The sequence below is a fragment of the Elgaria multicarinata genome, chromosome 20, assembly GCF_023053635.1.
Source record: "Elgaria multicarinata webbii isolate HBS135686 ecotype San Diego chromosome 20, rElgMul1.1.pri, whole genome shotgun sequence".
In the NCBI taxonomy this organism is placed as follows: domain Eukaryota; kingdom Metazoa; phylum Chordata; class Lepidosauria; order Squamata; family Anguidae; genus Elgaria; species Elgaria multicarinata.
In genome coordinates, this window is record NC_086190.1 from 12,709,206 (window position 1) to 12,733,914 (window position 24,709).

At 45.4% G+C, this 24,709-nt stretch overlaps 2 protein-coding genes across 3 annotated transcripts; both read left to right on the forward strand.

Annotated features, from left to right (window-relative positions):
• The first annotated feature begins 287 nt into the window (after positions 1–287).
• LOC134411542 (cyclin-L1-like) lies at positions 288–13,056 on the forward strand. The gene is made up of 6 exons (XM_063145397.1): positions 288–658; positions 6,591–6,665; positions 9,362–9,471; positions 10,214–10,334; positions 12,069–12,133; positions 12,969–13,056. The coding sequence occupies exons 1-6, from the start codon at positions 320–322 to the stop codon at positions 12,988–12,990; spliced, it is 732 nt and encodes a 243-aa protein (XP_063001467.1). The 5' UTR covers positions 288–319; the 3' UTR covers positions 12,991–13,056.
• LOC134411541 (cyclin-L1-like) lies at positions 13,011–24,070 on the forward strand. 2 transcript variants are annotated; one of them, XM_063145396.1, is made up of 7 exons: positions 13,011–13,071; positions 14,444–15,261; positions 17,767–17,871; positions 18,233–18,374; positions 20,317–20,434; positions 21,819–21,911; positions 22,627–24,070. In XM_063145396.1, exons 2-7 carry the CDS (start codon positions 15,169–15,171, stop codon positions 22,982–22,984), a joined length of 909 nt encoding a protein of 302 aa, XP_063001466.1. In that variant the 5' UTR covers positions 13,011–13,071; positions 14,444–15,168; the 3' UTR covers positions 22,985–24,070. The 2 variants fall into 2 exon arrangements, with proteins under 2 accessions (XP_063001466.1, XP_063001464.1); XM_063145394.1 differs by lacking the exon at positions 13,011–13,071 and having other exon boundaries at positions 14,325–15,261.
• Positions 24,071–24,709: the final 639 nt, after the last annotated feature.

The window sequence follows — 24,709 nt, forward strand, 5'->3', positions numbered from 1 at the left end:
CGTAGAGAGCGCTTAGGCTTGTGGGCGCGTGTTGCATGTCGGGAAACTTCCCCCCTCCCCCTCGTTTGTCTCAACTCCCTAACGACTGAGGGAAGGGGAGGGGGAGGAGGAAAAAAAATTGAATTCCCAACCGTTGCGTCACAACGGAGAGCCGGCGGCTTGCGCCCAATGGGAACGCGTGTGCTCGCCGCGGCTAGCCAATGGGGAGGCCGAGAGGGGCGGGGAGGAGGGCAGACAAAAGGCTTGCGCGAGACGGAAGCGGGGGAGGGGAGACGGGAAGAGGCGACGGAGTCAGTCAGGCTGCGGACGTCGAGACAAGATGGCGGCGATAATGGCGGCCGCGGGAGGAGTCGGGGCGACAGGCCTCGGGCCGGGCTTGGCGGGTGCTGCCGGGTCGTCGTCGTCGTCCTCTTCCTCCAGCGGTTGCCCGGCGGCCCTGGCGCCGCCTCCGCTGCCGCCGCCTCCCGGCGCGGTCCGCATCGGCGACCGGCTCTACTCGGGGGTGCTGATCACGCTGGAGAACTGCCTCTTGCCGGAGGACGCCCTGCGCTTCACGCCGTCCATGGGCAGCGGCCTGGACGTCGAGACCGAGGCGCAGCTGCGAGTCACCGGCTGCGAGCTCATCCAGGCCGCCGGCATCCTGCTCCGACTACCTCAGGTGAGGCGGAAAGGCGCCTCCAGACTAGGCCCGCTTCGCCTCGGGCTGGGGTGGGCTGCGAGGCGGCAGGACGGACGGACGGGCGTGGGGTGCGGGGAAGGCCCAAGGCAGCCTAGAGGTGGAGGAAAGGCGGCGGGGAACGCTTCTCCACGGCGTTCTGGAGGGGTACACGCGAGAAATACACGTGTACTAATATATTCACCCTTGTTTGTGTGGAGGGAGGGAACAGAGCATCTATCTTAAGGGATTCTCGTGTGTGTGTTTTAATCCGCTTTCTCCAGGGCAAAACCGAGGCGTGTTTAGACAGAGGGGAAAAAAACACGACTTGAAGCACTCCCCAGCTAAAGTATATATTTATTAAAAAATTATTTCCTTTATCTAAGGCACAATCCGAGGCGTGTTTAGACAGGGGGGGGGGGAAAACACGACTCCAAGCACTCCCCAGCTAAAGTATATATTTATTAAAAAATGATTTCCTTTATCTAAGGCACAATCCGAGGCGTGTTTAGACAGAGGGGGGGGGGGAAACACGACTCCAAGCACTCCCCAGCTAAAGTATATATTTATTAAAAAATGATTTCCTTTATCTAAGGCACAATCCGAGGCGTGTTTAGACAGAGGGGGGGAAAAAACACGACTCCAAGCACTCCCCAGCTAAAGTATATATTTATTAAAAAATGATTTCCTTTATCTAAGGCACAATCCGAGGCGTGTTTAGACAGAGGGGGGGGGAAACACGACTCGAAGCACTCCCCAGCTAAAGTATATATTTATTAAAAAATGATTTCCTTTATCTAAGGCACAATCCGAGGCGTGTTTAGACAGAGGAGGGAAAAAACCACGACTCCAAGCACTCCCTAGCTAAAGTATATATTTAAAAACTGAAAAAAATGAATTTGTTTATCCAAGGCACAATCCTAGGCATGTTTAGACAGAGGGGGGGAAAACCCACGAGTCCAAGTACTCTCCAGCTAAAGTATATATTTAATAGAGTATATATATTTTTAAAAGTTATTTATTAAAAAATGAATTTGTTTATCCAAGGCACAATCCTAGGCATGTTTAGATGGAGGAAAAAACCCACGACGCCAAGCACTCCCCAGCTAAAGTATATATTTAACAGAGTGTGTGTGTATATATATATATATGTTTAAAAACTATTAAAAAATGAATTTGTTTATCCAAGGCACAATCCTAGGTGTGTTTAGGCAGAGGAAAAAGCCCCACAACTCCCAGCATTCCCCAGCCAAAGTATTTATTTAACAGGATATAACATTGTTTTTATTTTAATTAGCTTATCCCAGGTCACAATTGTATGCATGTTTAGATGGAATAACTGTATATTTTAAAATTTAATTTGCTTAACTGAGGCACAATCCTATGCATGTTTAGACATAGGAAAAAGTCCTACAAATCCCAGCATTCCCCATCCTACAAATCCCAGCATTCCCCAGCCAAAGTATATATTGAACACTGTATATAATTAAAAATCATTTTTGTATTTGAATTTGCTTGTTCCAATGTTTAGACAGAGGAAAAAGCTTTACAACCCCCAACGTTCCCCAGCCAAAGTATCTATTTTAATAGGATATATTTTAAAATATACATTTCTTTATTATAATTAGCTCATCCCAGGGCACAATCCTATACATGTTTAGACAGATGAAGAAGACCTACAACTCCCAGCATTCCCTAGCCAAAGTATTTTTTTAAAAACATTTTTTATCTTAATTATTTTATCCAATTTTATTTATTTCATTTCTATAGTGCCTGGTAGCTGAAGCTCTGTGTGGCTCACAACAATTCATTAAAAAAATATAAACTACATTATACAATATTGTGATGAAATGTAGACTAAAAAATGTAACATACAAAATTTACAACAGTGAGTGCACTTTCAAGCCACAGTAAAAAGGGTGAAAAAACAAAAACCTTGTGTGCGATCCTATGTTTGTGGGGCTTAATCCTGTGTTAAGAATCCAGCTAAAATCCTACAACTCTCAGTCCTCCAGCCAGGTATAGGACTTTGTTCTGTCTAAGCATGCATAGGATAGCACCCTTGCTTAGTTATATTGAAAATGCATTTAAAGCCTGGTAAAGGAAAACGTCTGGTCCTTGTATCTGAAGGTCCACTCTAACCTCCCTTGGGAGGGAGTTCTACAGTTGGGGAGTACTGGCCTGGAACTGTACCAAAATGTATATCCCCCCCCCCCCCCCCGAAATGGAGAAGCATGGGCGTATTGTCACTTGCCTTTTGTAGTCCTATATGTAGGTAAAGTACTGTGCAGTTCTTTCTGGGCAAATCATTTTAGATACATCTTTATATAATATCTTCCAAGAAAAAATTGGTGTGGGGGGGAGCCATGCTTCTATATAGAGACTGGTATTAACTTTTTTAAAATGCCTTTTTTCTCTAAGCATGCATAGGATTGCGCCCTAAACTTGTTAAGGTTAGATCCAGATTAAGTTAGTTGAGCTAGTTTACGATTGGAATCAGTGGTAGTTAAGTGTGGGTTATTAAGTCTCGATTAGCCATTAAGGTGATACAAGATGCCTTTAGAGCTGGCTTTGAATTCCTTGAGGAAAAAAACTAGCATGCCCAAGCTCATGTCCTCGCCATCTTGGACTGGATGAGACCTTCCTCAGTGAGGCCTGTTCAAAGAGGAGAATGAACATTTGGTCTGCTCCAGGAAGGCAGTTTCTGTTTTCTTAAAAAGGCTTGAATAAATTCATGGAAGATGGGTCTATCCACAGTTATTAAGTAAGTTCTGTTATAAGGGATCAGACAAATTGATGAAGGGATGGCTAGAATCGTGATGCCTACACGAAACCTTGGGTTCAGAGGCAGCAGCTCAGTTGCTGAGAAGAAAAGCTGACCCTGTTGCCTTGATAGCAAAGGAGAGCTTCAATCCTCAGAAGTGCCATTGAATGTCATTAGTCTGAGGCAGGAGCTCTTCATCTGTTGAAACAGGATATTGGACTGGATGGATATTTGCTCTGATCGATCGAGGTAGCTTCATTATTATTATTATTAATAATAATAATTATGGTGCGCTACATTTATATACCACACCATAGCCAAAGCTTTCTGGCCCGTTAACATAAGATTAAAATCAACATACAAAATTTAAAACCATAAAAACGTACAGCATACATACACAAAAGCATACATCTAAAAAAGCTATAACCTGGCAGCCAAACCTAAAAACAGATCTGGGATCGGTTAAGCTCATTGCATATAGCTAAATGCCTGGGAAAAGAGAAAAGTCTTGACCCTGGTGCCTAAAAGATAGCAATGTGGGCACCGGGCAGGCCTCGTCAGGGAGATCGTTCCATAATTGGAATCTTCTTACACAGAATTTCGACAATCTATGAAGTCTGGGTCTCTCAGCTTATCGATCGTGGCCGTGCTCAGACATAGTTTATCACTGAATAGCAGGGGGTTGCGGGGGGGGGGGGCACAATAGCAAGAGTGGGCTAGTGCCCTGCTAGTGGGCTTTCCAGAGGCCTTGTGTCAGACAAGAGGCTGAACGCTTGGTTTAACCCAGCAAGGCAGTTTCTAGGTTTGGATAGGTCTGTCTGATTTTTAGTGGAACCTCCATTTCTAGAGGCAGTGTACCTCTTAATACCAGGAGTTGGGGATTGATTAACAAGGAGTTGATATCTTCATTATGACCCAACTAGACCCTAGGGGAGAGAGTGATGTGTCCGGTAGGCAATTCCTCTGATCCGAGGGCGTGGAAATCCTTAAAAGGGGAAAGTATTGTTTAAGGAAAAGTTTCAGGGTGGAGTGAGGTAGAAATGACATTGAAGATAGGTGAGAAAGCATGTTTAGCTGTGGTTGGATTGAGTTATTGGAGTAGGGGTTGTGATTCACACCCACCCACACCAACAGATGCCTCATTAAAAGGATTTATAGGGAAAACAGGGCTACCTCACCGGTGTATTGTATAAAATACATTGAAGCCATGTAGAATACAGAAATGTCTGTGTGGTTTTGTGGTGAACCCTTCTCCTAGATCAACTCCTAGAAAACTGCCTGCAGCGCTGATCTGTGCCCAGTTATGATAGTAGCGGGCACAGCCTTTCTAGGCAGGGACTTGGGGGTGGGGGGTTACTAAGAAGTTGCTGTATTCAAGGAGGCAGTGGGAGAAAAAATGTGGGGACCTTTCAGAGTGAGAAAACAGCTTGAGGGAGGAGTTATTGAAGGTGTTTGAAATCAGCTTGGTATATAGGGGTGTCTGCCTACAAGTACTGTAGTGTTTTGGGTGTTTAAAATATCTGAGGATTAGGAGGAAGTGGGGGGTGAATATGCTCCTGGATCTGTGGCTTTGTTCTGTTTCCCTTGCTGGTGCTGGGTTTCAGGGCTTTTGTTCTTACTTCTGGGCAGAACAATGCAATTGAATCCTAGAACAAAGAGCCCCAGTCTCCAAAACAAAGTATTATCTTAAGATTCCCATGAACATCCCAAGGGCTTGGGGGGTTCCCGCTGTCAGAAACTGGGTGGATAGCAGAGAGAGAATCTTGCGCCGGCATTCTGTTGGGCATTCTGTTCCAGGAAGTGAGTGACGTCACAGGCCGTGCCCGGAAATGACAGCTGTCCCCTCCCTTGCTACGCCTGATGTATGTTTGCCAATGCGTTCCTGGAAGGCCGCTTTGATAGCGATGTGTGTTTTCCCCCCTCTTTCTTTAGTAATGTTTTTCTGCTGGAACTGTGTCTTGCTCTGTGTCTGATTCATCACTCCTCACTTACAGAATACTTGTTTTTATATTCTGAATGTGGCATTAGTGGAATCTACTCCTGTTTTCTCCTTCAGGGCCGTATATCTGGCAAAAACAGATTAGTGGGGGGGATTTTTAAGGATTGAGTAAGTGCATATATAAGCTTGTGCTTGTCTGTCTAATTTTGGACAGTAGTTAGAGCACAAAGTTATGCAGTTGTGGATTCATTGGTGGAATTTTCATTTAAAATCTCTGTAACCTCCGTCCCTTAATATGCGAGGGAGGGTTTTTTCACTTACAGTGTTTGCTGGGTTTTATCCTAACATTGGGAGAACAGGGTTGTATGAAGATGCCCTCTGTGACTTGAGTCTACATCCGTACTGGATTATTAGGTGGAGAAGATCCAGGGGTGGATGAAAAGCAATGTTTGATTTTTAAGAATTAAAATTTGGGTTTCCTATTAAAATTAGATTTAATACTTGTTTTAAAATAGTAAATACATTTCTCGGATAATAACTTGGTTAATATTAAGGGATAAATTCAGTGGTGTCATTCTGCTGGCAGAACTGCTTCTGTCCACAGAAGCTGGAGGAGGTAATTCTCCCTCCAAACCTGCTCCACAGGGCTGGGGAACTCTGAAGCAGATTTTCAGGTGGCACAAACAGCTGCTAGGAGGAGGAGAAAAGGAGAAAGTCCCGTTTTGCTAGCAGACGTCCGCTATTTAATGTTAGATTTAACCCTAAATTCTGATATAAGCATGTTAGCCCATACGGTTAATCTCTAAACTGAATCAGTGTCCCTTTCTGGTATATTGAGTTAAAGGAGGCTTTTCAATCTAAATGAAGAGCCACTTTGATTATTTCTCAAATATAGGTATTTATCCATCAAACATAGGCATGTAATTTTCACCTGATGGAAATATTGTTGTTGTTGTTGTTGTTGTTGTTGTTGTTGTTGTTATTATTATTATTATTATTATTATTATTATTATATTTATTTGTATCCCGCCTTTTGCCCAATGCTGGGCCTCAAGGCGGCCTTACAAAGTTTAAAATACACATGGGGGGGGGGGGAAACAAAACCATAAACAAACTGTTATGTCCTACTCAACTGTCCTAAGTTCAGAATCAACAGTGATCCATTTGCAAGTCCTTCAAACAACTCTATTACAGTAGTAATATAGGTTAATTTATACTCTGTTTTTTCCTAGGTGGCCATGGCTACAGGTCAGGTGTTGTTCCAGCGTTTCTTTTATACAAAATCGTTTGTGAAGCATTCCATGGAGGTATGGAATTTGTTTTATGAAGTCAATGGATGTAAACTTGTTTTTCATAACTAAGTAGGATGCTTAGTGATTGAGCTTTCTGCTTGGTGCAGTATGGCATTGCTGCTGATTTTATCTTGGCTGCGCTTTTATATTGTATTTTATATTATGGTTTTATACTTCGAAGCCTCGTGTGGCGCAGAGCGGTAAAGCAGCAGTTTCTGCAGCCGAAACTCTCCCCACGGCCTGAGTTCGATCCCAGCGGAAGCTGGTTTCAGGCAGCCGGCTCGGGTCGACTCAGCCTTCCATCCTCCCGAGGTCGGTAAAATGAGTACCCAGTTAGCTGGGGGAAAGGGAATAACGGCTGGGGAAGGCAACGGCAAACCACCCCGCTATAAGGCCTGCCAAGAAAACGTCAGCGAAAGCTGGCGTCCCTCCAAGAGTCAGTAATGACTCAGTGCTTGCACGAGAGGTTCCTTTCCTTTTCCTTTATACTTCGAATGGTCTTAATTTTTGTGAAACGCCCAGAGAGCTTTGGCTATTGGGCAGTATAGAAATGCAATAAATAAATAAATGTTCACTTGCAAATCATTCCCATTGTTCCAAGCAAGTGTACCTCGATCTTTTGTGAAGCTGCTTGAATTGCAAACTGTGGCATTTTTTAATTTTTACGAGGGTGGCGCACAATAAAAACGGGATTTTAGAATTCACCTCCAAAATTCACGATGTTCTGGAGAGAAAAGAAATGGTTACTTTTTACTTCTACACTGAACGTGTTTGCATGACCACTGTGGCTTAAACGAGGCATTGATGCTTGTTTAAGCTGCAGTGTGTGCTGTGCCCCATTTGCCTAATTGCCTACCCAGCACAGCTTGTGTTGAATCCGAGAGGCATGGCTGGAAGGGGAAACAACAGTCAAATAACCCAACAACAGCCCATGGGTTGTATGAGAGTTATTTTTCCCTCTAACGAGCCATGCCATCGGTGTTCGACTGACACAAGGAACCACGCCTGACACGAGAGGCTGTGCCTGAAACAAGCTACGTGTGGGTGGTAATTAGGCAAATGGTGCCCGGTGCACTCCATGGCTTAAGCAATCCACAGTGGCTTGTTTAAGCCACAGTGATCATGCGAACATACTCAGTATAGCAGTAATAAGTAACCAATTCTTTTCTCTCCAGAACATACTCACCTTGCATTTTGGAGGTGAATTCTAAAATCCCCTTTTTTAATGTGTACCACCATCGTAAACCTTAAGAATGCCGTCGTTTGCATTTGAGGCAGCTTTGCAAAAGATCGAGGTATCTCTATAATAACTACATGAAACAGATAAAATCAGAGTGTGTTCAGTTATACATAAAATAGCGGTTGTGTTCATGGTTATTTATTCATTTAGTACGCTCATCTCTGGCTTTTCTTCCATCGTGAAAGTTTTAAAAGGAGCGTTCATGGGGTTCCAGGCACTTACCAGACCCTGTCTCCTTGGCTTTAACAAGGTGGGTGTGTTATGTGCTCTCAAACCATATGCTGGTACCTCAAGTTGGATTGCTCAGAAGCCAAGAAACCAAGAGATTGGACATCTCCAACTGCAGACATTCCCTCTTCTCTTCCGCTCCTGCATCTAGCAAAATACAGCAAATCAAGTTACTCACAGAAAGCCAAAGTCAGCCTTCCTCAACTTGACGCTCCAGATGTTTTGGTCTACAGCTGCCAATATCCCTGACCAATGACCATGCTGTTGCAGAAAGCTGGAGGGACCAGTTGAGGGATGCTGTTTTAAGGAGACAAGAATAGAACAGACTATACTTTCTTTTGGGGGGAAGAAGATGCGAGGGAGACTGGAGCAGGCAGGCACCATCGGGGCCTGCTTCAGTTGGACCCCCACCCCACCCCCCACAGGGCTAACTGCCATCTTCACCCTGTGGGAAAGAAGATGTGAGGGAGACTGGAGCAGGCAGGCACCATCGGAGCCTGCTTCAGTTGGACCCCCCCCACAGGGCTAACTGCCATCTTCACCCTGTGGGGAAGAAGATGCGAGGGAGACTGGAGCAGGCAGGCACCATTGGAGCCTGCTTCAGTTGGAAACCCCCCCCCCCCACAGGGCTAACATCTTCACCTTGTGGGGAAGAAGGAGCTGTTGGTTTGCCCCTCCATTGGGAGATGAGAGGACGGAGCAGGGCCTTCCCACCAGCCTAAACAGTCTCCTTAATTTCTTTTTATTTTCTCCCTCTTCCCTCCCCATCCACTTTTCCTTGTGTGTCACGTCTTTTTTTTAGAATGTAATCCTGAGGGTAGGGACTGTCTTCTTTATTGATACATTGTAAGCCGCTCCGAGAGCCTTTTGGCTGAGGTGCGGGATAAAAATACTCTAAATAAATAAATATACTTTCTGACTACATTATAACAACAAAGACACCATTTTGATCTCCTTTGGGAGGGAGATCCACAATTGGCTGTCTACCATAGAAAAGGCCCTCTTTGCTGTAGCCTTCCAAGCAAGTTCAAATGGGAGTAGATAGTTTTTCGGCTGCTCTGGCCCAGACGTAGAGCTTTAAAGGTCAACAACACCCCCTTTGCACTGGGCCCAGAAACGAACGCGGTGAACCTCCTTAAACACTGGTGTCATGTGTTCATAGTGGCCTGGCTGCCACCTGTTGGAATTGTTCGGCTACAAGTCAGAATAAAACTTGGGCGTGTTGGCTCTGCTTGTTTTCCAGCACGTGTCGATGGCCTGCGTTCACTTGGCATCCAAAATTGAAGAAGCACCAAGGCGTATAAGGGATGTAATTAACGTATTCCACAGGCTTCGCTATCTGAGAGAGAAAAAGTAAGTCGCATACAAAAGTTGGGAGGGTGTGTGTGACCCCAACTGTAGGTCTTCAAAGTCATGCAATATTTTAATTTAAGGGGTGGCAGTAACTGCTTAAAAGACCTGTTGTTCCACCCCCTCCCACGGGGACAAAGGAGGAGTTAAGGGGGATTTTGGAACCAGGGAGAGGCAGGGTGTCTTCACTTGGTGTACAGTGCTTTAGCTACACCCTGGATCGAAACTGGTGCCCGACCAGTTATATTCAGAATATTCAGCCCTTGCCATGCAAAAAGAAGTTTCACATTTCCAGACGGCGAAGCTTAGTTACAGTTTTACACTAAAGGAATCTCAGATAGAGAGCAAAACACCTTTAACTGGACTAGTGACCATCCTGTGGCGATTTCTTCAGGAGAAACTGGGTGCTGCATGTAAATCACTGAAGCGTTGGCTTTCAAAGGGCTAGATGATTTTGCTTAGGTGGCATTGATAGTTTCAGAGGCCAGAAGCCGTCTCTGCCTTTAGGTCAATTGAGGGTGAATCCCAGTTTGCCCTTGAAGGTGATCTTTGGGGTTCAGAATGCTGATTTGGGCCCATAATCATGCCTAGTTAGCTGCAGGCTTAGAAGTTGCCGTCCCCCCCCAGCCAACTCTTGTGCACACACACCAATGAGACACCTAAATTGTTCCAAAGCCATGAACTATGCCAACTCTCGCGCCTTCGGATTGAGACTCTTCCTTTCATTTCTCCCTCTCCTGAACAGGAAACCTGTACCTCTAATACTGGATCAAGAGTACGTGAACTTGAAGAACCAAATCATAAAAGCTGAGAGGAGAGTTCTGAAGGAATTGGGGTTCTGTGTGCACGTGAAGCATCCTCATAAGGTTTGTGTCTCTGTTTTTTTGTTTTCGTTCCAAGAGTGTGTTCTCTCGAGTCATTGTCGAACGAAACAGACAAGCGTCTAGCCTGTGCTTAACATAGCTGAACTGTAGTTAACAGCGTTTGCTGTCTTTTGTTTCTCATTTCAAGAAATGCCTGCTAGTTGGTCCGGTGTCTCATGTGGTGAGTGAAGGCTGGAGGCTTCAGATTTTAAGTGCTGATTAGACTTAGCTATACTTGGATTCTCCACTCCCAAGTCCTTAGCATGAAAGCAGCTTATTCTTGTGCATGCAGGTAACGCCGTTGTGGAACTGTTGGATAGTGTGCGATAAGACTTTGGGGGCCGGCCCTACCAACTGGTACGATGCAGGACAGGACTTCACTTGCCAAGATGCTGTTACTTCAGAGTTGGGCTAGTGGCAGTATATGGAGGTTGCTCTTTTCTTCCCCTTCTCAGCGTCCTTTACAACGCAGCATTTCTTTCTGCCCCAGAGACATTTCAGCATGGATGTGCCATCGCTTTAAGGTTCGAGAAAGCCAACCGTTCGGGGATATAGGCAGGCAGTTTTAGTTGGCCACTTAAAATGGTCACTTCTGTCCTCATACTTCAGCGCTGGCCAGCCACTTTGGTCAAGTGTGCTACCAGTTCCATCCAGCATCAGAAATAGTGGCACCGTGGTGCATGTAAACAGCTTTGCGTGGTTTGGTTTGGTCTCGGGTCAGCTGCATCAGGGAGCCGGCAGTGCTGAGGAAATAACCAGACGCACAGGCCTGGCTTTTTGCTTTAGTCAAGCTTCAGGTCTTCCCATTTTTATTTTTTGTTCGGGCATGCCACAAACCATCCCAGTGCTTATGCTGTAGGTTGGCCGTAGTGATTTCAGCCTTAACCACGAATGGTAGCTCTCCCAGGATGCTCGGAGCTAGTGCGGTGGATAGAGAGACCTAGGTTTGGGTGATCTTGAGCTAGACACTATCCCTCCTCCTAACTTCACAAGATTTTTAGGGCCTTGTGCACTGCCCTGATCATCTTAAATAAAAGGAAGGGTGAGAATGGAAGATGGGGAAGATCAGGCATTAACGAAATCGGGTTTTACAGCAGAGCGAACCTTCCAGCAGTATGTAGGGATACCTTGAGCAGCTGTTTGTGGTAACATTGTAGTGCAGACAACAATTTCTTCTGCAACTTTCAGTCCTTGAATATCTGCCTTCCATCACGATGGTTTTATTTCACCTACGTCAGAATATCTTGATGGTTCTGGCTCTTAAATCGATAGTTCACTTTAAGTCCCATTTTGCTTTGCTTCTCCACCTCTCCGGTCTGGTCTGTCTTGCTCCTGTCTTAGTAAGATATCGCAACAAATACTTGCACAGACGTTCCCCTACTCTTCCCTCTTTCTTCACTGGTTGCTACGATACGTTTGAGGTGGGCACTGAAGGAGCAAGGCGTTCCATCCCTAACCATCTTTGCATACATTAGGCGACACTTTCTCAAGCAGCTTAGAACCATGCATTTATAAGGCCAAGGCTGCAGACCTGAATTCAGAAGAGTTTTTGCCTTCTGCCCACACTTTTGAGTACCTTTCTCTGCCTACCCGAAGGCATGTTCTTGGCATCTTAGTCACTGTGGATATTGGTCCAGACTAGAACAGCCTGGATTGCATGGGCCACCCTCCTATCTAAATTAAAACCTCTGTCCGTACCTTGATCACCTGTATAACTCAATCACCCATATCTTCCAGATAATCGTTATGTACCTTCAGGTATTAGAATGCGAACGTAACCAGCACCTGGTCCAGACCTCATGGTAAGTTGACGTTTCTTGTTTCTCTTGCGGGCCAGTGGCAGAATTGGGTCATGTTTGTGGGCAGTGCCTGTTTGCCTCCGCTGCCATGTTTGTGGCATTCCACTCTTAACCTGGAATGCCACTTCTGTCATTCCAAGTTGACGGGCCTCTTTGTAAACGATTCAGACAGTGCCTTAAAGGGTAAGAGAGCTTAAAACCCTCCCGGATGTGCCCTTCGCTCTTTCTTCCTCTCTTCCTGCCCGTTCAGTTCCTTTTTAAGTAGAAGGTGTCCTGTGTGTTTGTGAACATAACAGCCTTGTTGGATCAGACCCAAAATCCAACTAGGTCAGATTCCATTTCCAGCTGTGGCTTCCAGATGCAACAGCTATTCCCTGTTTACAGTATTTGTTATTCAAAGGTATACTGCCCCTGTATACGGCCTTTCTATTGTCATTAGTAGCATATATATACCCTGGGGTGGGGAGGTGGTCTCTTTAGGCTTACAATCATTTTAGTTACAAATGTGTGGAGAAACAGCCTCTTTCAGATATGCCTTTTATTCCCTGCAACTATACAAGCGTTCAGCTACTCAGCCTCAGTAACTTAATGTTTTGTTTTCGTATATATATATATCTTGGCTTTGTTTCTGTTTTCCTGGGAACGGGCCGTATTAAACACCTTCCCCAGAGAGAAGTTTCAGTTAACAATTGATAAACCTGTGAAACTGATAACCTGTGAAACTGACATGATGTAAAGTTGATCTAGAAGCGATTTCTTTTTTTAATGAACTGTTCTGGTGCTGTTTTGAAAGAGAACCCCTTTTGACTGTTCTTTTCTGTTACTCTTTTGATCAAAGGGTAGCCTCTGAGGGTAAGTGACTAAGACTTCTCCTCTGCTGCCCCAAGCGTCTTCAGTCAAACGCAAGCAGGCTGCACAGAGCGAAGGCTGGCTCTAGACAGGTGGTATGCGTACGCTAGTAGAGTTAAAAACATGGCCGACTTCTGCGTGTGACTTCTTTTCTTTTCTTTTTTTCCCTCCGACTTGTTAAAAATTTAATTTGCACACTTAACAGATATATATATATATATATAAATATACATATTTTTCAATGCAAACATTTGATTAAACTTGGGTTTTAAATCGTACTGGGTTGCGAGGGTGAGGGTGGAATGCTATAAAAGCTGGCAATTGCATCTGTATATATATTAACTTCCGTAATTGAAAACATAAATGTTGCAATAAAGAGATGTGTTCACCTTACTTAGCCGCCAGATCAGAGACCGCCACACATTTTCCTCTGTTGTGCTATAAAAGTTGGATCCTGCCCTTAACTACTTTAGTGGGGCTTTGGATATATTTCTTCATCAGTTATCCTCATGACAAATTCTTTTGAAACTCAGGAACTCTGAAAAATTAAGTTGTCATTTATATTCTGTCTACTGTTAAATAGCGGGAAAGGAATCCCAAGATCCCATTAGACGCAGGCAAACCTTTTGATTCCTCCCAAAGTAGCTATTTGAATCATATCCATGGGCAGCAGTCTGATGGGAGAAGGAAGAACTACAGTAAAAACATTGATTAGCAAATTGCTAATAGATTTGCAGCAGGAACTGAAACCAGCCCACATCCGAAGGGTGGTCAAAATATAGACCCACACTTTTTTGCAGGTCTGTCGGGCTGTTTCTGCCCTATAGCTACAAGAGTGAAGGTGGTTAACCCCAAAGAAAAGATGCAGATTCCAGATAAATTCACATGGGTACTTTCATTTGGGACAGTTTTATTCAGAGGATAGCAAGTAGTTGAGCTTCCTCATACACATTTAAAGAATTGTGTATGCCCCTAAAAAAACTGGCTCTGCTATTCCAAGCCCCAACCCAGTTGGGTTAGCTGAAGATGTCGTCATTTTGGATCCAGTTACCTTGACATTTTGGAGGGAGAAAGGCATCGATTCCAATTCCACCTTTTGCTGCTTTCTCCCTTTTGAAGAATTAAATTGCAGCTAACCAAAGCCCACCTCCTCCATCTTCTTTAACTGCCTTCCGGGCAGAAATTTTATACACAGCTTGACTTGAAGCTGAATTGGGTAAACTGGCATTCGTCTCTCCATGTGAATCCAGTCTTCGTACATCTGAGTCTCGCTACGCATAGTTACCCCTCCCACAATATAATGATAGAAGCCTTTTTTTCCCCTGGATCTTGTCCTAACTAACTAGCACTACACATTTTGCTCATGAATTTGGGTTGCAAAAGGCATTGTGTTCAAACCTCCTTTTTAAGGTCGCAAATGTGTAAAATGTACTGACTGTGAGTCATGTGCGATATTTTTTACAGTTGCCTCACTCTGTGAACATTTGTTTTGAGAAGCCTTGTTACAGTGGGGCAAGTTGGAGGCCGCCCAATGACAACCTCAGTGAAGAGAACCGCTTGAACTCTGGCCGTTCAACGGGGGTAATACCAAACGTCAGAACTTGGACTTCTGTGGCTATGTCTGGCTCTCTAAAAGGAATATGTGTGTTGGATGCTTTCACAAGTGGAAACGGGCCCTTCCAAAGAAGCTTGCAGCGGAAGAGACTGTGGAAGACGATCCTTTTCTCTCAAAACCACCAGCGAGATCCGTAACTCCAGACTGGCCGTTTTTTGAGTTTGCATGCTCCTCCGCGTGACGGGATTAAGCCTAGATTTTGAAGAGAATTCTTCAAACTCTGCTACAAGTTGTGCCCACCAGGAATAAAATAACACGTTGTGCTTTGTCTGTGAACAGGCCAGCCAGTAGATGGTAGCAGGCAGAAAAGTGAAGTTAAAACTGGTTCTCTTTCATAAAACTCCAGCATCCAGTTGATAGTTTCGTGATAAGACGCCCTTCCCTGGGAGGATGCTGTCAGTTCGTCCGTTCCAAATTCTTGTCAGGTTTCACAGGGTTATCTACCGTTCAAACCTAGCTGTAGAATGCCTAGAAAAGCTAGAGCGACAGTAGACCTAAAAAGCAGCGTAGCCCAAGGAGGGGGACTTGGCCAGACTCTGCAACTTTCTCTCTTGTTTGCCTTCTCAGGAACTACATGAACGACAGCCTTCGGACCGACGTCTTTGTACGATTCCATCCCGAGAGCATTGCGTGCGCCTGCATTTACCTTGCTGCCCGAACTCTTGAGGTTGGTGTGAACCTGGCTCGCGCCATTCAACAGGCCCCACTGGCTTTCCCAGTGGGGCTACTGCTGCAGTGGGGAATTTTGAGGAAATAATAATAATACATTTTTTTCTTACCTGCCTCTCCATTTTGATCAAGGTGGGGAACAACAGTAAATATAAAATACATAAAACTGAATTAAAACCTAATATATATATTGTTAAAACATCCTAAAAACATCCTAAAATTACACTGGATAGGCCTGCCAGAAGAGATCAGTCTTTATAGCTTTCTAAAATGCTAAAAGACTGTTAAGTTGATGAATCTCCTCCGGCAGGCCGTTCCACAGTCTGGGAGCAGCAGAAGAGAAGGTCCTCTGGGTAATACTTGTCAGCTTAGTTTTGGCTGGCTGAAATAGATTCTTCCCAGAGGACCTGAGTGTGCGGGGCGGATTGTACGGGAGAAGGCGATCCTGTAGGTAGCCGGGGCCCAAACCATGTAGGGCTTTAAAGGTGATAACCAACACTTTATACTAAAAGTGGCAGCCAGGTTGGTCACCGGTACATCTAGGGGTGAGCATATTACCCCAACATTAAAATCACTCCACTGGCTGCTAATTAGTTTCCAGGCAAAGTACAAAGTGTTGGTCATTACCTTTAAAGCCCTACATGGTTTGGGTCCAGGTTACCTGCGGGATCGCCTTCTCCCATACAGTCCGCCCCGCACACTCCGGTCCTCTGGGGAGAATTTACTCCAGTCAGCTAAAACTAGGCTGACATCAGTTTCCCAGAGGACCTTTTCTTCCGGCGCCGCCAGATTGTGGAACGGCCTGCCGGAGGAGATTCGTAAAATTAACTCTATGTGTGATTTTAAGGCTGCTTTAAAGACTAGCCTTTTCCGGCAGGCCTATCCAGATCAATGTGAAATCATGAATTTTTAAGATGTATTGATTCCTGTTCTAATGTTGTTCCCCGCCTCGATCCAAAGGGGGAGGCGGGTAAGAATTAAATTATTATTATTATTATTATTATTATTATTATTATTATTATTATTATTATTATTGTAAGCCTATGCGGCAGGGTCTTGCTATTTACTGTTTTACTCTGTACAGCACCATGTACATTGATGGTGCTATATAAATAAATTATTATTATTATTATTATTAATATTATTTATTCGCCTGGTAATTAATTGGCAGCCAGTGAAGAGATTTTAAAACTGGTGGCTCTTTCTTTGTATATCGCTCTCTTGGACAGAAGAGAAGTGGTAACTAAGGAGGTCAGTCTTGTCTTGAAAAGGGGAATTTATCCAACTGTTCCTACCTAGGAGGGACAGAAGTCATTTACAATTCCCTGCCGTTTCGGCTCTCAGGCATCCGGGGGCTGCCAAACCTCTGCTGATCCGAAGTGACCCTGTTCAGACGACACGCTAAGCCACAGTGGTTAAGCATTTTGAGCCAAACGTTATGGATTAGCGTGTCGTGTGAACCATTCCTGACCATTGTTGGCTACATAACCCCGGTTTAAACATGCTCACTGACCGTTTGCTCCAAAAGGGTTAGCGGCCTAACCACAGGCCCAGTGTAAACTAAATGTTTGACATTGTGTGTCCCCAGACACCTTCCTTGACCCCTACCTCACCCTTCCCACTGTTTTAATTTTAATTAACACATTTTCTTACCCGCAGCTGGAATTGCTGTGAAATAGAGTTCTGCTGATGCTGAAAATGAGGTTCAAAGGAGTTGTTTAGTGTGTTGGGGCTCAGTCCCCCACCTCTGCTTTTTATTCAGCAGGTTATTTGTCCGTTGCCACGCCTCTCCTGGCAGCCATTTTGTGGTGGTGCCCAGGACAGTTTCTCAAATGTGTCCACAGCTGAAGAAGCTTGCCTGCCCTTGTGCTAGGGACTCCTGTGGAGGGAAACTAAGATTGTGTGCTTTTAAATGCCTGATTCCCAGAGCACTAGTCTTCCTTAAACTGGGGCATGGTTTTGCTAGTGAGTGCCTTTCTCAAACCCGTGTGCAAATTCCCTTCCCGGCCATTGCCGAAGTGGTGCTTAGGCTCATGCAGAAGGCGTGCATCAGCGCCGTGGAGTGTCTTGACTTCCCTGCTCTGTCTCATTGAGTTTGCCATGTAGCGTGTGGTGCTGTTAGAGGAGAGCCAAGCCTGAAGCCTCTCTTGGCCCCCAGTTCCTTGGCCCATCTCTTGGAAAGTAGATGAATAGATGGTCTCATCTTTCTGACTTTCAGTTGAGAACATGAATGTAACCCCTCATAAAGTCACGTGATGTAACCTTGCTGAAGCTAAGGAGGACCCAGACAGTGCTTTGAGGGGAGATAGTCCAGGAACTTTCACAGACGCCGTAAATGACTTGTGTTGAAAGGGGAGTGATTTAATTCCATCACTATCACCTGTTTGGTTATAAACAAATGCACGGCTAATACAGTGATGACTGTCTCAGTGTTGGACGTATCCCTTATATTGGCTTGAAATGAGTTTGTTGCTGATGGCAAGCGTTGCCCTTCCGTTTACAGATTCCTCTTCCTAATCGTCCTCACTGGTTTCTCCTCTTCGGAGCTACAGAGGAAGAAATTCAAGAGATCTGCATGAAGATTTTACAGCTATACACACGGAAAAAGGTTTGCTTCCACTTTTGCTGTGGGTTTCCCAAACGTGGTGGCAGGGTCCCCTGGTGGGTGTTTAAGGCTTCAGGGAGGATCCAGGCCTGTTTTCATGTGTTTCGGTATCAAAGTGCCAGGGAATTTTGTCCCACGCTGCCTGCCACGTGGACTTGGTCTTTATGGTCCACCGGAAGGCAGGCGTATGTATTAAACAGAGGTACCTCCACTCATTATCGTATCACTTGAGTCTCTCTGCCTCCCTGTGCCGGTGTGTCCTGCCGCTCCCACATTTCAAGAAAGGCCTGTCTTTTAGTGCAATGTGTCCAGGTAGATGCCGTAAAAACACGCTAAAGTGCTTGCTCTCTCCTTGCGCTCTCAGGTTGACTTGGCTATCCTGGAAGGCCGAGTAGAGAAAAAGAAGCTGGCCATTGAAGAGGCAAAGGCACACGCAAAAGGCCTTTTAGCAGATGGAAAACCCACCTTGGATGCCGTGTCAGGATTTTCTCCTATCCCTAAAACTGGTTGGTGTTTTTGATCTTGTGTTTGTGGTTCTCTTCCTTTGCACTCTCTCCCCCCCCCCCCCTTTGATACACAAGACAGGCCTGGCCTACACATGCAGGAGAATGAGGCGGTAGAGAATCGGGGTGACAGAATAGATTGTAGTACTTCACGCTACCCTGGTGTGGGGGAGTAATGCTTTCGAATGCTCACCCAACGCTCAAAACACCAACCCTCCCTGCAAATAGGCAGCTTAGCCCATCAGGCGAGAGATCCTTTGCATCCTGTGCGGATTTCTTCTTGGAGTCTTTTAAAAAATGTGTTCGCTCTCTTCTCACCCACCCCCCTGTACATTGATGGGGCTATATAAATAAATAATAATAATCTGAAGAGATGCAATTCATTGTAGCATCTGCATGAATAGGCCGGGCCCGACCTCTCTAGATGTGGGTCCATCCCATCCTTGCAAGATTCAGGTCTTGATTGTACCAGATTAGATCTGCGCTTGCATTCTGCCGTGGTCCTGGCTCTGTTGGCCGGGAGGCCCAGTTGAAAAGTGCTAGGCGTGTAAGAAACCTGTGCAGCGTTCCATCTGGTTGGTGCCTCATTTAGCCCTGGCGTTGTTGTGGCACATGCGTCGTGGAATGCTTCCCTGGGCATGCCATTGGGGAACAAATGGGCGAGGTGGCCTAGTTTAAAGGAACCATCTGGAATGCCACACAGGTAAATTAGTCTTTCCCAGTGTGGCATCCTGTCTTAAATTGCACCTCACTTAGCATGGCTGTAACTCAAATAAGCTGGTGCACCTCATGCTCAGTTTATTATTAATATTAATATTTATATAGTGCCATCAATTTTCATGGTGCTGTACAGAACAAAATTAAAACGGAATACAAAACACCCTGCCCATACGGCTTACATTCTAAAATCACAATAACTTCATTCTCAAACTTCATTTGGTTTGAGAATGAAGACAGGTAGGATTTACAGGGTCAAATGCAGCTGGCAGACTTGAGTTCTGAGTTGCAGAACGCTGCTTCTTGGCTTAGATTTTTCCAGGGTTTGCCATACCTGAAATATGGCAAAGGCATTTATGTATGTATGTATGTAAACCACTAGTGAAGAGAGATGATCAACAAGAAACCCATTTATTATTATACAAAAGTTACAAAACTTTGTATAATTGTATAACATCAGCCTTTTTGTAACTTTTGTATAATAATAAATGGGTTTCTTGTTGATCATCTCTTCACTTGTGGTTTGGGTAGTTGTGTGATTTCAGGCGCCTTATATATATTAGTCATTTAAAAACTACTGCCTTCTATTTATTTTTGAAAGGCATTTATGTTAAAGCAATCAATGATATTTTTTTTTAAAAAATCGGTTTTTTATTTAAATCGGATTTTTTTTAATAAAATGCTTTTTGAGGGAAAATCTATCTAAAAGTCGTTTTCTACTTAAGATACTTCTTGTCCAAAGGTTATTCATCATGAAATAAGGATTAGTTTTTAATTATGTAGCATGAAGGCTGTATATTCATGCAATGTTTAAATTTTGGGGTAAATGAATTCCATTACTCCATTCACAATATCATGCTCTTCCAGAGGTTTCTGTAAGATTATTGGCCATTTTTTCTATCTAGAAGGTATTATCACAGACGCTTGGTTTTACAGTTCTCAAAACTGTGAATTTGTGTCTGCAGCGATCACAATCCCTTTGTTCCCTTGCAAATCTATGTACACAGAATCAACCCCTTATCTATTAAGTGCTAAGTTCCAAAGAATTCAATGAATAGAGTGCACTTTTGTGTGGTGGGAGGGGAGTCGATGATTAAATCAAGTCTTTCTGAGTAGTGATTTAAATCAAATCCACCCTGATGTTAAGTAGTTTCTTTATAAGGCACAAATGACATCACTAGAAAGACTGACTGACCGGATTCTCCTCCTCCTCCTCTTGCTTCTTCAGAGTCGCCAAAAGAAAATAAAGGCACCAAACCTTCCCCACTCGCTGTGCAGGTGATAAAAAATGCCAAGAGGAAAATGGAAGGGGTGAAGCGGGTGAAATCAAACAGTCCCATTAACGGGTAAGTACCTTGCGCCGTTTAAACTTCTCTCGTTTTTTAAAAATGTTTTTACAACTTCTGGCACTGCTGGACTCGAGCAACGGGGACTGGAGGCTTGCTTGTGGCATAGTCTGCCCTGCCTTCCTGTTTGCCTCTCCCATGGGGCACTGCTCTCTGGCTTAAACAGTGCCCTGCCGAAAGGTCTCCAAGCCCCTTGGAGCTTAAATTAGTGCATACTAGAGTAGTGTTAAAGGTTTGAAACACGCTTGCCAGAAAGCTAGCGCACCGGGGCTGTAAATTATTATGTGCCCAGAGCACAGATTCCATGACCCGTTTTTGACACTTACGTGCCGACTTCCTAATTGTTGTGAAAACGCCCACCCCGAGACCTTCAGCTATTGGGCGGTATAGAAAGGGAATGAATGAACGATAGCAGCATTGCCTTGAAAGTGATTTAAGTTGGCTGTTCGCTATAGACTTCTTTAGACACCCCTGTGAAAATGCGCTGATATGCCTGACCGTGTACATACAGGCTTAACTCTCAGCTATTAAAATCAACGGGGCTTTGCTGAGAACTCCGTCTGCTTTTGCCTCGGGTGTTCAGCTGTAACCAGAGCAAACTTGACACTCCGTTCAGAATTTTTTTATCCTGCTTTGCTCAGACTTAAAGCTGCTTACAGTGACTAAAGCTCCCTCTGCCTTTTGTTTGAATGCCTCCAGAGATTTGGTGTCTCAAAGAACATGGGGGGGTTCTATCGCTATTACTAATTGCAACAGATGGATGGGAATAAATCCCTAGCACTTCCCAAATGGCCAAGTCTGCCAGCCACCCGACTCTTAAAAATGGGATCGGTCTCTGGTTACCAAAGTTACAGTGGCATACCATAACCAGAGTCCAGGTATACTTCCTCCTAAAAGAAATGACGTTCCAATTCTGTGCCCAGCGAGACCAAATTCTGCACCATACTGGGCCGAATGTGGCCTCCACCAGATTTGCCTAATTTCTTCTACACTTGCTCTGCTTTGGCTAGTTATGGGCAAGTGTTTGGAAGCCTTGTCCTCAAGACGTTACTCAACTGCCCCTCTTGTTTCTGAGTCTTCAGCAAGTTTGTTTTTAAAGCCCAAGGGGGCTAGAAACATTCTGTATTTCAATGAAACAGAAGCTAAATCATCAGGATGTTGGATTTTCCACTTACTACGCTGTCAACTACTCCTGTAACCTCTGCATACTCCAAGCTGAAGCATGTATCAGTTATAGAATTCCCATTTGGAAGGGAACCATACAGTATCATCACACAAACCATGAGATTATCCCCACGTTTTCCTCTGGCCAAGATACGCGCAAATTGGGGAAGCAGGCCATGTGTTACTTTGACACTTAATTCTCTTTTTCTTCACCGTACAGCATTCCGAAAGGCAGAGAAAGCAGGAGTCGTAGTGGAAGCAGGGACCAGAGTTACTCTAGGTCGCCCTCCAGGTCACCTTCTCCAAAGCAGAGGTACGTACCGTTGAAAAGACTATAGTTTGGACGTACAGGAACCCGAAGTAGGGGAGTGCAGCCTCTGTCCTCTGCTCAGAAGGCATGTCATAGAGGGTGGTTCCTCCATCTTGGCCCTGCCTTTCCCAACCTGGTGCCCTGGCTATGTTTGGGGATGATGGGAGTTGCAATCCGGAGCACCCCCAGTTTGGCAAAGCCTGCTAGAGTGGCAGTGACTGACGACCGCTCATGACTGTGTGGCAGTTCAGATCCTTCAGTAACCGGGTCCTAGTTCTCACAGGGGGAGTCAACTTGTGTCAGGACCTTAACCCTTGGCTCCGGGTTGCTCCATATTAAAAAGAAATCCCTCCACGTGAAACAGAACCTGCGACGGCACTGACCTTATTCTCCCCCTGTTTTTGGTTCTGGGCTTGTAAGCCGGCCACATGAAGCCCGCTGAGACGCCGCTTCTCCCCGTCACCACAGCCCATAACGGTTTCTCTGCTGTTCCCGATGGCCTGATCTTTGCCTCCCAGCTTTGCCCGTATTGTGGTTAGCCAAGCTCTCCCGTAGCTTTGGGGCAGGGGATGTCTCTCAGATTTGCCGGTGGGGCGTTTGTGCACCATTTCGGATGTGTGTGTTTTGTTTTAACTGCACTTAACGGGGTACTAGCCCCCCCCCCCATGGCAGCGAACGTAACACTCTTCTTTCTCTCTCTCTCGCACGCGCCCTCCAGGAAGAGCGAAAGCTACTCCCCGTCCAGCGGCTCGAAATCCCACAGCCGTTCGCGGAGCCGCAGCGATTCCCCTCCGCGGCAGTTCAACCACGGCAGCGCCGCTTACAAAGGCTCCAAGGTGAGGAGTTACAAAAAGGCCAAGGGGTACAAGTACGCCTCCCCCAAGCAGCCGAAGTCCCGCAGCCGGAGCTCGTCGCGGTCCAGGAGCCGCTCGCGGGAACGCTCCGACCACTCCGGGAAGTACAAGAAGAAGAGCCACTACTACAGGGATCAGAGGCCCGAGAGGCCACACTCCTACGAGAGGCCAAGCCACCGCTACGAGAGGGAGCATCCCGGCCACAGCCGTCATAGGAGATGAAGGCGCTCCGGGAAACGGCCACAGCGAGCGCTCTGCGGGATCCCACGCGGCGCTTCTTACACCTGCGCTGGATTCCGAGGGCTTCGTGGAACCTGTCTTGACGCCTGCCTGGTTCTACGCCCGCTTGGCACCAAACCTAAGGAAGGATATTGAAAAGGACACAACTGGGCCACGTGTGTCACGTCTTTTGGCTGTTCTGGAACCTCTTTCCCTAACGGGAGAGAGCCGCTCTCTTCCGCTTCTTCTTAATCCCGGACTGGGGGATGCTCCTTTGTGGAAGCAGGATTGTGCCCAGAGAACAGTCGGGATGCTGTGGAGAAGAATCGCCTCGCGAGGCTGTTAAGAGTGTTCAAACATCCTCCCCCCCCCTACTTTCCACCTCTCCCCCCCACCCCCCCAAAGGCTTTTGGAAGCTCAAACTGCTTGGTGCTAACAGCAGGTCCTTGTTTTTATTTTTATTTTTCCAACGGACTTGATCGCATTGTCATAACACAAGGTGATTTTTTTTATTATTTTTTTTTTAGAGTCAATGCCTATATTAGGCGCGGCCTTTTTGTGTATATATCTGGTGTTGGAGCAGTAAGGACAGAGAAAAGGCCTTAAACCCCTTAAAAGTTGCAAATGCATTTAATTAAACTTTGGGGGACTTGCAACGTGCTTACTAAATACGGAGAACTTAAAATTTCTCGACTGAACACTTCTTCCCTGCTCCCTTTTTATTTTAGGTTGGGTTTTTTTCCCCCCCTTTTTGCATAAAGAACTCTGTGGAAATGTGAAAAGTATTTAGATTCCGTGTGTTGGAAGTGGTCTATTTTTTAAAACTGGCGGAAATGCCTGGTGCTGGCCACCAGCTCAGGACTTGAGAGGCTTTCATATAATATAACGTTTTATGTGGTTTAGATAAACTCTCTACTCAGGATCTTTAAAAACTCTGAACTGATAGTTTGTCCACCCCTTGCTTGCTTAAGAGAAGGTGTTTATATTAAGAGAGAAATGTATGCAGTGCAGGAATATCCGTTTTAGGGGTATAACTGAGCTGTCTTCCTGTTCCTTGATTTCATTAAAGTATTTGATTTTGTATTTAAACATTCCGCCTCTGTCCTCAAAACCGCCAAGGACGACTGTTGTAGTCAGGAAGTTTGGAAACAGTTCTCTTGTTCTGAAGCTGGACTTCACTCCAGGGCCTTTTTTCAATCCCAAAGCTCAGGCTAGGCATAGTTACAGGAAGACGCGCCTCCAGATATCATAGAATAGCAGAGTTGGAAGGGGCCTACAAGGCCATCGAGTCCAACCCCGTGCTCAATGCAGGAATCCACCTTAAGGCATCCCTGACAGATGGTTGTCCAGCTGCCTCTTGAAGGCCTCTAGTGTGGGAGAGCCCACAACCTCCCTAGGTCATTGGTTCCATTGTCGTACTATTCTTACAGTCAGAATGTTTTTCCTGATGTCCAGCCGGAATCTGGCTTCCTTTAACTTGAGCCCGTTATTCCGTGTCCTGCACTCTGGGAGGATCGAGAAGAGATCCTGGCCCTCCTCTGTGTGACAACCTTTCAAGGACTTGAAGAGTGCTGTCATGTCTCCCTTCAGCCTTCTCTTCTCCAGGCTAAACCTGCCCAGTTCTTTCGGTCTCTCCTCAGAGGGCTTTATTTCCTGACCCCTGATCACCCTCATTGCCTTCCTCTGAACCCCCTCCTGCTTGTCTGCATATGCAGTGACCACAGCAGC

Excerpts from the sequence above, each read along its gene's own strand:
- LOC134411542 (XM_063145397.1), top strand. The coding sequence starts at position 320 with ATGGCGGCGATAATGGCGGCCGCGGGAGGAGTCGGGGCGACAGGCCTC. Across the intron at positions 6,666-9,361 it reads TTGTGAAGCATTCCATGGAG|CACGTGTCGATGGCCTGCGT; the intron begins GTATGGAATTTG and ends CTTGTTTTCCAG. Across the intron at positions 9,472-10,213 it reads CGCTATCTGAGAGAGAAAAA|GAAACCTGTACCTCTAATAC; the intron begins GTAAGTCGCATA and ends TCTCCTGAACAG.
- LOC134411541 (XM_063145396.1), top strand. The coding sequence starts at position 15,169 with ATGAACGACAGCCTTCGGACCGACGTCTTTGTACGATTCCATCCCGAG. Across the intron at positions 20,435-21,818 it reads TCAAACAGTCCCATTAACGG|CATTCCGAAAGGCAGAGAAA; the intron begins GTAAGTACCTTG and ends TTCACCGTACAG. Across the intron at positions 21,912-22,626 it reads TCACCTTCTCCAAAGCAGAG|GAAGAGCGAAAGCTACTCCC; the intron begins GTACGTACCGTT and ends CGCGCCCTCCAG.